The following is an 11773-nucleotide window of genomic DNA, read 5'->3' on the forward strand; positions in this document are numbered from 1 at the left end:
TTGTAGGTGGCTCCACCATCTGATGGCGTAACTCAGCAGGTCAGGGGGAAAAGCTGAGTATGTCCATCTTTCAATGGCCTTGATGTAGAGATTATATCAAATAGAACACCAACAATGGCCTCTGTTTAACCACACAGCGGTGTGGGGTCGTTTCAGAAGACCACCACGACTCAACATTAACTTGGGCACAATTCCTGTGCTGTCTGCACCTGTGTGTCGAGCAGCCAAAGGCCTCGGATGGATATGAGATTATCGCCTCATCGAGTGTAATGTTAGAATGTATTAACATATCTCTCCATTGGATCTGAGAACATACAACTATGGCCACTAGATAGAGGGGCTTGCAATCCTGAAACTAGGTGCCCACTGTGCTTAAACGTAAAAAACCCACCCACCAGATATACACATTTATACAAATAATTTGACCCCTTTGTGTTTATATCTAAATGATAATAATAAAACACACAATTGCCCCATTTACAGCTACCCCTGACCCCCCATGTTACATCTTGAAAGCAATGTATCAGTATTAAAAAGTTAAGGATACAGGGTGAGTGATCCACACTTATCTTCATGATTAAAGTTCACTTAAGTAGCAGGAACGGCAATGAAAATGTAATCAGAATAGAAAAAAAAGTACAATAACGAATTTCAAGTAAAAGTTTAAATTATGCATCTGTTTTCTCCATCTAGTGGTCGCTGTGTGGCAGTACAACAGGCAGATGATGGTTCACCCACTGTGGTCCTCCTGATTCTTTACTTAATAGTACAGAGGAGCAATAATTATTTATGGACAGCTTGAGCTTAATAGTGTAGCAGTGTTTACAGCCAAGTAGCTTTGGCGATTGGATGTGATCGCTGCATGTTCCAAAGCTACCTATGAATATTTTTAGTTACTTTCAATGCTGCAGCGGGATCGATGATTTGTGGCTTACGAACCGTGACTTAAGACAGACATTAAGTCTAATGGACCTCTTTCCTTAAGCATCCCCTCGGCCTCTAATGTATCACCGTTTTGCAGACACACTGCCTCGAAAAGGTACCTTCGAGTATGCCAGGAATAAATGTCATCTTTCGCAGAACAAATTGCACAAGCAAATATTTCAGTGAAATGATTGCGATTTTTTTTTTATTCTGTAAACAGATACCTGCACAGAAAACCATAAGTGCAAAATAAAAACTGTGTCTGGGAGAGAGGTGATCAGACAGAACATGGATTCCGCTCGACTCGAGACAGCCGTGGCTACAGAGCAGATATCGGTGCTCCCAAACCAGGTCGTGGCACCTTCCCCAGGACTATTTTAACCATAAGACACACAACATTTTCACAATTACAAGGACAGACTACAGTCAGGAAAGTGCCTTTTTTTTCTTGCTGAAAGCCGAGAAGAGGACAAAGGAGATTTGGTGTGCAGTTTTCGGTGGACAAAGTGTCCGCACGGCCAGTTTAGCCCCGGTGTTTCTTGATGAAGTTGATGAGGCCATTTGTGGAGCAGTCATGGGACGTGACTTCAGCATCAGACTCCAGCTCCGGTTCAATCTTTTTCGCCAACTGCTTTCCCAGCTCAACGCTACATTTGAAAGACGGTAGGTTTGAATTTAACATCCAACAAAACCAGATTCTCTGGACCTAATCCAGACATTTCATAAAATGGTGAATACATTTTTACATATGAAGCCAAGCCACTGAAAAATAATGCATGTAAATACATTAAAGAAAAAGAGTTGGAGGGGTTATGGAGGGGAATCAAACATACATTATTTTTTCTTACCGAGTCTAAAAAACCTTCTGGCGCAAGTAAGCGGAGTAATAAATAAATACTTACCCCCACTGGTCATAGCTGTTAATATCCCAAACAACCCCTTGTACAAAGATCTTGTGTTCATACATAGCTGGGGGAAAAGAAATGCATTTAGGGCAACACATAGGCAATGGAAACCTTTATATGTATATACATAGTGATGGCAGGACACATACCAATTAAAGCTCCAAGAATAAAAGGGTTAAGTTTGGTGAACACAATAGAGTTGGTTGGTCTGTTTCCTTCAAAAACCTAAAAAAAGACAAAGAAAGCAATAAATGGGATGACTCGTCATATACAAGGGCTATTTGTGCAGAAAAATTCTTAATGAATTAGCTTTGGTTACATGTAAAAGATTCAGGGCTGCTTTATCACATTTGGCATTCAATGGAGCAAATGTGTTAATGTGCAGAGCTTGATAAATAGGTTTTAGGAAGAAGAACTAGCATAAATATATTCTCGTATTTTAAGGATAACGCACATTGTCCTCAAGTTCTTTAAATGCTTAAATTTTGTGTCATAATCATTTAAAACACACTGTACCTTGTGAGGAAGCAGCTTTTCTAGGGCTTCTCCGCTCAGCCCGGTCGCCTGTAGCTCCTTTTTAGCCTCTTCAGTCGACTTCCCCTTCATCAAAGCCTCAGTTTGGGCAAGAAAGTTTGACAGAAGTATCTAGAATCCAAGATTAACAAAATTACCAAGTGGGTCTGGAACCAAACCTTGATGCCCGACCCCCATCTACTGATAGCACCCAGTAAGAGGACAAATTGTCCCAACTTCGAGCCAAAAAGGTGGAGAAATGGCACAGCGAAGGTGCTGCAAGTTATCGCACACCTTTACCTGTTAGAGGGCACTGTCAGCACTATCTGGAGCTGCCGCCATACCTTGTGATGCAGGCCTTTTCTGATTGGGTGCTGAGTCTGTATGGGGATCAGGAAGTCGCACGGAATCTTGCGGGTTCCTGCAAAAAAAACAGGTGACACAAAACATAACCTGCAGTATTCTAGAAAAAGTCTAGCACACTGTGACAACTTGTCTTAGGTTTACATGCACGCTGTACTTTTAAACCAGGTCTACATTTTTATGAATTATAACTGGTGTTTTTTTTCCTTTTTACTTTATTGAATATCTGCTTTATAACATTCTAATTGGAATAATTGGAACTTTCAATGCCAGCCGTACCTTGGTGAATGAGCTGATAGAACGCGTGCTGGCCGTTCGTTCCGGGCTCCCCCCAAACCACAGGTCCGGTATTGTAATTGACACGAGCCCCGGTCTTTGTGATGTACTTCCCATTGGATTCCATGTCTCCCTGCAAGAAAACAAGACAGCGATCTAGAACATCCTATCTAGGGTCTGGATCATTCTAGGCTGCCGTTTACCAAGGTCTTGCACCACTGACCTGCTGGAAGTAGGCTGCAAAGCGGTGCATGTACTGGTCATAAGGCAGCAGGGCATGAGTCTCACATCCGTAGAAGTTAATGTACCAAACTCCCAACATGGCAAGAAGAACCGGAACATTGTTCTCTAGCGGGGTGTTGCAGAAGTGATTGTCCTACAAAAAAAACGACGACAAGATTCTTGGACTTCACATACAACCAGAAGATGCAGACAAGTTATTGGTTTTGAATTTTAAACAAAAAAGGAGAAAATACATTGATAAGCGGTCAGGATTGGTTTTTGATACCAAACCAGTTTGGACGTATGACCCCTGGAGAAGGACTGACGATTTCGGGTCATGGAATAAGAGGTGAAAAGCAGCACAGCTGAAATGATTTAAATGCCATTGTAAGCCTAAATATTCTCGAATCAGTGCTCGCACTCCCTCCCAATCGTTCACTTTCAAAAGGTTCATCGCAGGTCTCTCTGGTGCCCCGTCTCTATAAATAGTCGCCAGTTACCAGCTTCACCCTCTCCAGAAGAGACAGGGCGACGTGTCACATACACAAGGCCCCCGGGACCGCATTTAGAAGCAAACTAAACAGAAGCAAGTGATCCAAGTCAGACATTCCTGAACCAGATGTCAGCAGAACGAGACACAGGAATGGGGCAAATAACTGTATTCTTACCATCCAGTGAGCACCAGCCAGAAGTTTCTCAAAGTTATCAAAACCTAAAATAAAAAAATGTTTATGCACAATTTAAGAAGAAATTATTTTATCGAGGTTTCTCTTGTAGTTGATGCTGGTGGCGACCCCCCCATGACCCTTAACCCTCTTAAACCCATAGCTTCCATCTTTGACAATGTGGATATATATTATAAGCTAGCAAAGGCCAGACTATGAAGCTAAGGAGGTCGGAGATGGCCTAGAAATGAAATACAGAGAACCATTCTTGGATACCAACCGATGTGAAGGGCAATGGAGAGGCCAATGGCTGACCAAAGAGAGTAGCGACCACCGACCCACTACAACGGGGAGAAAAATAAAAAAAATAAAAAATAAATGCACAGATGTGTATTAAATATGTAGCAGGCCATGTAAAGGCAAGACTAAGAATACAGTGCGTTGACACTTGACCTTTACTGCATACAGTAGCGCAGAACGGGAAAAAGGTCAGTGCTGAGAATAAACAGTCAGCCGGGGGCTAAGACGTTTGCTCATGTTACCGGCCACCTGTCTGTGCGATGGGACGCAACGCCCGGGGCAGCCTCACAGCAGCGCTCCGAGAACCGATGGAGCCAAGGACTTATATGCTACAGCGACGGATGCACATAACGGTATCTTACAAGTAAAACCGAAAGACACTTAACCCTTATAACCGACACAAAGTAGCCAGCCATATGCTACATTCTATACAAATCTATAGTGACCGGATGCATTACATTCAAATCTAGAGCATCGACAGAGTATTTCATTCCTTTTAAGTGAATTTGGGGGGAACATTTATATCCGATTGAAGCTGACCTGTTAGGATACAGATATCATGAAACTTACGTCCCAGAAACCAAACATGTTGGCTGTGTCGATTCCAAAATCCTTCACTTTCGGCTGAAAAAAAAGGAAAAAAGAAACGGATTAAATACAGGTTAACAACGAGCTGAACGGCTAAGTGGAAAAAGAAAGCGTGTGGTACTTACAGCATTGGTGGACAGGGCGACAAAGTGCTTGGCCACTGCGGACGGCTGGAAGGAGATGGGAATAATTTATGGATCATAACGGAAGCAGATAACGTATAAAGCGCAAGTGGCCCTGATCATCTAAGTAACCAACAAAACAGTACAAATCGGCAGGTGCCATGGTGATGAGACCACATCGGCATTATGTATAAAGAGGGATTTTGATGCAAACGTGGAGACTCATTAAATATTCGGATCCGGGTTGAAGCGGCGCCGTTTCAGTGTATAGGTCAAACTAAGGTGACGCTAGCGGCAGATGCCAGGTTATTAATAGCAGAGGTGAACTAATCCGCAGAGGACATGTAATGCGTCGTGGCTGCGGACCCTGCGTCCGCCCTCACCGGGGCAGATCGAGTGCACTTAGCAAAAATAAAACCCACTGTGCATTCTCTAGACTTTTAAGCAATTGATTTGATTGATCACCCCCCCTGCTCATTATACAGTTAATGCACATAATGTCTCAGATGGGCAAAAATATATTTTATGTTTAAAAAGTGATCTTATCACAATAGAAGCCATTGGAATGTTCCTGGTGATTTAAACATTCCTTCGATATGGTAATAAGATCACCATTTCTAAAATAATGTTTTATTAATAAATTGTGTGCCATGTCTGGTACTGCCCATAAACCCCCCCCCCCACCAAGCAGGGCAGGATTTCTGCCCCAAGTGACTATAATCGGTAGGAGATGACGGTTCGCAGCACCCGCTAAAACCTTTAGACTATCAAAAGGCAATAAAGATGAATAAAACTATAAAATGAGGTTTAGTTATATACGTACGTCTTTAGCGGTATTCAGGAACCACTCCTTGGCGGTCTCTGCGTTGGTGATGGTCTCCTGGGTCGTAAATGTCTATTTAAAAAGAAAAGAAAAAGGCAAAAACATGAAACTGGGGTTTCATTCCAAGGACATTTAAAAACAGTTACCTCAATGCAATGGCATGAAGAGGAAAAAATGTATTACAGATAAAAAGGGATCCTTGCACAAAGTCTGAAAAGTGGTCTTATTACCATAGATAGTGAATATTTCCTGCTGATTGGGCCATTCCATTTGGGGTCACGGTTATAGGACCAGGTTTCTAAGTTTTCACGCATCCCATCCAGAAAATATGTTCATGGAGGGTATTTTTTTCCTTCCCTATACAGGTTAGGGTATGTAGGAGTAAGGCTGTGATTCTAGACCATTCAGACCTATCCAGCCATAAACAGCGAACGGACATTCTGCCCCCCCCCCGCGGGAGAAGGGCCTCCGGGGTCCGAAGGCACACATTGGAGTCGAATGAGGGCAACTAGAAATGTTTGCATAAAGTCTGCCGGCTTTAGCATTGGGAAAGCCAAAAAGTAAACCACTAAATCCCCAGCAAAGAGGCATGTGAGCAAAGAACCCGGCGGGGCAACTGGAAGACGCAGGGTATTTACATCTGCTAAGCAAACGGCACCGACCTCTGCAAACTATACACACCCTGGGAGAGTCAATCTGCCTCCATTCAAATGCCACCCGCTTGCCTGTTCAGTCCTGCCAGGCTAATGGGTTGCCAGAAGAACATGGACTTCAAAATCCAACAAGTTGCCCTACACCTTTACTCCAGAGGGTAGTTAAGAGCTACCTTAGATGCAATGATGAAGAGGGTGGTCTCGGGGTTCAGTTCCGCCAGCGTTTTGGCAATGTGAGTCCCGTCGATGTTGGACACAAACCATACGCGAGGTCCTCCTTTGGAATACGGCTTGAGGGCTTCGGTTACCATCAGAGGTCCCTAAAATACAGCAGTATTATTTATTATTACTGTGGAGTCACGCGACACCGGCTCTGCGTCACTCATCGAACCGCAGAACTTACCAGGTCGGAACCGCCAATTCCAATGTTAACCACGTCAGCGATGGCCTTTCCAGAGTATCCCTTCCAGTCACCACTGCGGACTTTCTACAAGAGAGCCAAGAACATCAAAGAAAGCCACGGAATTCAGGGCCACAGACTATTCCCGGGGAGCCTTTAACAGCTCCCATGGTTCCCCCATCACATTCATGCGTACCGTAGCTCCCCAGCCTGCGCTATGCTACTGGCACGTCAACATAGAAGCGGCAAAACACCGCTCTGTTATTTGGCCCTAATCCTAAATATTTAATTCCCTTTTATTAATCCCAAATAATTAAGAATAAAAATAAATACCTGGCAAAAAGCCTTCATCTTCTCCAGTACGGCATTGACTTCTGGCATTACGTCTTTTCCTTCCAACAGGATTGGGGTGTTGGAGCGATTGCGCAGAGCAACATGTAGGACAGCTCGGTCCTAGAGGTAGGGAGAAGACATTGGTGTTACGGGGCAGCACGTTCTCCTCCATTCTAGAACCCACCCAACGGAACACTGGACTTCTTGTAGTGAAAGCCTTCTGCGTCACCCAAAAAAAGTTTTTGGGGATGTGACCATTTTCCAAGCCTCCCAACGAAGGTCTAAACTCTCTTTCGGCACAGAGGCTCGTGTCTTTTCCAAATATTCTATGGTTTGGCTTCCATCTCAATACAAATTAAATAAAAACACACCCTATAACGTTATCGCACATCATATAATGCTCTACCTCAGATGCACCTTCAGATTTCTACAACTCCTGCCAAGCGCTTTCACATTCCAGACCTCACCCTCTTTGCAACATAAAAGACTTCTGCAAATTCATCGCTTGAAGCCAACCGTCCCGCCGAAAAACCCACGGTAAGCATGAGTGTGCAGGAACGATGATACGGCATTCATTCAGAACCAAAGCTGACCAGGTGAAGGACAGAATTTAGAGGAAACACCAAGTAGAAAGTCTTTTTGGATCAGACCCATCATCATCATAATAATAAAACATAAACGTCCTAACACACACGCTAACACAAAACTGGTCAGCCAGCGGTCAGCACTGGAGATGACAACAAGGACAAGAGACATACTGTCATCATACCCCAGAGTATACAAGGATTCCACGTCGGCAAGCGGTAAACACAATCAGACCGCTTCCGCAGGCATTTGCTTCTTATCAGGCAATGGACAGACTGAAGAGCGCCGTTACAAAAAGGACTACCCTGGAGCTCTAGCATTCTATTCGCAGAGAAGAAGAACGCTCCACAGAAACAATGTTTCCCCGGCTCGCTGCCCGGATAAAGCGCTACGGAGCGAAGACGCAGACAGGAGACCGCTTTACACGGCAGTGGGGCGTACCTCGGTGAAGTTAATCTTCTCAGCGGAGAACATGCGCTGCCTGGCGCTTTCAACACCTCGAGAGCAGGCCTGCAAGGATTATAAATAAACTTTTAATGAACAGCACCAACGAGGACGTCTCAAAAGGAGACTTCTCTACAGGAACATAGATTATTGGTTTGGTTAGGATTATAAAATAAACATTATCAGCCAGACGGGATACATAAGGCATCTCGCGGAGGCGGCAAGGCGTTACCGAGTGGACTATGATGGCAGTCTGTAGACCTGAGTCGGGGTAGCAGATCAGTACTTACCAGGTCCAGAAGCATCTTAAGAACATCCTCGGTGATGAGGTTTTTGGAATAATCCACCAGGATGTCGCCCTCGCCGGTCTGAAGGGTTTTACTGTGGAGAACACAGAAGAGGACCGTGAAGCCCGCAGTCTTCTCAAGATGAAGATACAATGACATTTTTGGATTAAACAACACGAAGAGCGCCCGTGTGTTACCCCCCCCCCATTTTCGTGATGCATACACGCGTGTGCATCCTTACCCCGGCCATAGTCACGTGAATTGATTGGACGCCGCACACGGCATTTACTCCCTCTGCAGAACCTTAAAGAATAATACTTCAAGACCAAAAAATAGGAGCTCTGTGATGAATTGTAATATCCTCCAGCAAAACAGGGGTTAACGCATTAGAAATAAGAAACAAGGTCCGCGCGCCAAGCAGCGGTCTCACCGAGACGGGTCACCGCTCCAAATTAATGGAGACTTTGTCCTCAGAACTGAGAACAGTTTACGGTAGTTTTTTTTGTTTAACCCCCAATGTGCCTCACACCACTCAAAAGAAGACTTAAACCTATATTTTAGGAGAGGGGCTGGATGAGCGTTTACATTAAAGAGTCAGATTTTCCATAAAGCGATCAGACTGCAACGGTTTCACCTGCTTAACCCTTTCAGTGCCGCAGGAGGTAGCCCTGAACAAGACACGTTAAATGATGAAGGCGCCAACGCGGTTCACTCCCGCGCCTCTCCCTTGATATTGCCACAGGGGGCCACTTCTGCATTACATACTGTTGGGAAACGTCCCACCCAAGCAATCTATTGAGAAAGCAAAGGGCAGAATTGCAAAAAAAGACATTTCCTCTGTCAAGTCGTGCGGGTTCTGGGCAGGAAAGGGTAAACATTAAATAACGAGGAGCGCAGCGGGGCAGTCCATTGATTAGTTACGTGTCGGCGGTCACTCGCACGTTATCTATAGCTTGCACCAGCTATTTGGACCCCCGCGCTGTAACGTGATCGGGAAACACCCCTGGATATCGCCTCGGGGCGGAATAAAACCTGGTTATAAGTTCAGGAAACAAATTGCGTTTGTTTTGCAATAGTAATGAAGACTGGAGGGTGTGGAGAGCTAACAAAGGAGGGGGCAAGGAGGCAGCTTCCCAGCAAGCGATTCATTGCGTTACCCCAAGGAAACGTGCAGAAATAAACCGCCGCTTGCTAAAGCCTCCCCGCAACCCAGAGAGTGGGGCAACAGTTTGTACATGCGCAACATTCCAACTCCCGTTTGGCACATATGGCGACATTCTCAGTACCGCTATACGTTGCTTTTAACGATACAACGATACAAAAGATTCCTGCATCCTGTGAGGTTGAATAAGATGCACATTCGCTGTGATCTGCAGAGCTTGCAATCTACGGACAACGTGCGAGTTACAGGGATGGCTATGACCTGCCCAAGGACACCGACATTAACAAAGGGGTTTCACTTGCCTCGCAGGCCAGAGATCTGAGTAGTGACTGTACGGGAATTCCTGAGTGAGCCCTAAATATGATGTCATAGCTGTGATGTGCCCCGATGCACGTACTAAACCACAAGGATGAATGAAGGGCAAACCCACTGACACCGGCTGCAGCCAATGCCATCAGAGATGCAGATTTTTGGGGTACAATGTCAAAGTGACACCCACCTTCTGGGATATATACCCTTCCTATGCCTATGCTTCATACTACGCAGATTAACCATTTAATCCCTGCATGCCAAACCTCAGCGTCGCATGGGTTAAATCTATGACAGAAAGGCTTTGAGATTCAGACTCGCCCATCCATATCACCCAGCAAAGGCAAGCTGTCAGAGATTAACCCTTTACAGGAGAGGAAAGAACAAACAACACCTACTAACCTCATCAGATATGGAAATCTTATGGAGATCACCCTACCCATTTAACCTATTAAGTGCCAGAGGCAAGGCACCAGACCTCTTGGCTCTTAAGGAGTTAAAAGTGCACCTGTGTGCCCCTCTAGGTTGGCACAGCAGGTTAGGTAACACAGCCCCTCTTTTTACCTGAATTTGCTGTGCCTGTCCTTGTCAGCCTCAAACATCTGCCTCATGTTGAGGTTGGCATGGTTGGCCTGATACCACTGGGCCAGTTTCTGGTAGACCGGGTCACTGGTGAGTGCCATGGCTGCTGGGAATAGGCAGAGCTGGGCTGGAGACGTGCAGAGAGTGCCTGGGCTGAAGGAGCGCGGCGGAGACACACCGTTCTTATAGGGATTTAACTAGAAGGGCTGGAGCAGGCAGACACACCCACCTGCTGCCCAACACGTGCTCACAGTGCAGCCAGTGGCAAGCTTCGTCTCACTCCCGCCCCCTTTCTCCTCTGTTTGCCTATCCCCCGCCCACTTCCTGGCAGTGACGTTCTAGGGGGCGGCCATTTTGTCCATCTCTGGCTTGCTGTGTGCAGGAGGCTGTCATCAGGGTTCAAAGAGCTGGGTTATTAATAAAGTGACGTCATAGGACTGTATTGCACTATATTACACAAAGAATAGATACAAAGTAACACCTGAGCAGGAGGTTATTGGTTATTTTTAGCCTATGTATATATATATATATATATATATATTCCACAAGTGTGGTACGGTCGCCATGGAAACTGATAAAATAGCCGTTTGTTATGTTACCCTGGAATTCCTCTTTATATAAATCTGTTATTTTGTGTAGTTAGAATGAGTATGAAGTCCTGCGGGCGCAGTGACATATCCTGTCCACTAGGTGGCAGACTGTGAACTGTAATTGTCATTGTAACGATTTTGTTGCTAGTTTCCATATCATAATTATTATTATTGTTATTATTTTTATTCTTTTGTTTATAAGCACCGCAGCACTTCGTACAGCTTGCAGGTTTGTCATCTAGAGGGTTTCATGATCACATAACCATTTTATGGAAATCTATAAAAAAAAAAAAAAACATCATTATTCTTGCAAGTACAAAAATGAAACCATTCTATAATCTATAGAAACTATGACTCGCGTATTAAACATAGGCACCCGTAATCCTACCTATGGCGCAGTGAGACCTAGAACTGGGGGGGAAATAAAAAGACTGTGCCCACAATAAAGACTTTTCAGAAATTCCATAAGCGGAACCTGTAGGCCTGTCCTCAGAGTACCTCCCCTGCGCATGGCCAAAGATCTTTACGGCTTAAAAATTGGGATGGAGCCTTAAAAATGTGTGGGGCATGCCCCAAAAATGGTAAAAATCTAGTAAAAATGGGTGCCCTTTTAACCCCTATGGCTTTATAGACTTCTAACAATAATAGCCACGTCCACCCGACCCAAAAAGAGTTGAATCTTATGAGAACATAGCTTCGCAAAATTAGTAGTTTGGAACTATTTAAT

At 44.7% G+C, this 11773-nt stretch overlaps 1 protein-coding gene across 1 annotated transcript; it reads right to left on the reverse strand.

Moving 5' to 3' along the window:
- Nucleotides 1–1112: 1112 nt before the first annotated feature.
- Nucleotides 1113–10627, reverse strand: GPI (glucose-6-phosphate isomerase). The gene is made up of 18 exons (XM_053449651.1): nt 10439–10627; nt 8407–8497; nt 8114–8182; nt 7088–7207; nt 6758–6841; nt 6528–6674; nt 5702–5773; nt 4882–4926; nt 4739–4792; nt 4149–4209; nt 3872–3915; nt 3205–3357; nt 2985–3114; nt 2687–2763; nt 2346–2474; nt 1979–2054; nt 1827–1893; nt 1113–1571 (listed from the first exon to the last, which is right to left on the reverse strand). Exons 1-18 carry the CDS (start codon nt 10555–10557, stop codon nt 1448–1450), a joined length of 1662 nt encoding a protein of 553 aa, XP_053305626.1. The 5' UTR covers nt 10558–10627; the 3' UTR covers nt 1113–1447.
- Between the last annotated feature and the right edge of the window lie 1146 nt (nt 10628–11773).

This window comes from Spea bombifrons, chromosome 10 (genome assembly GCF_027358695.1).
Source record: "Spea bombifrons isolate aSpeBom1 chromosome 10, aSpeBom1.2.pri, whole genome shotgun sequence".
Classification (NCBI taxonomy): Eukaryota; Metazoa; Chordata; class Amphibia; order Anura; family Pelobatidae; genus Spea; species Spea bombifrons.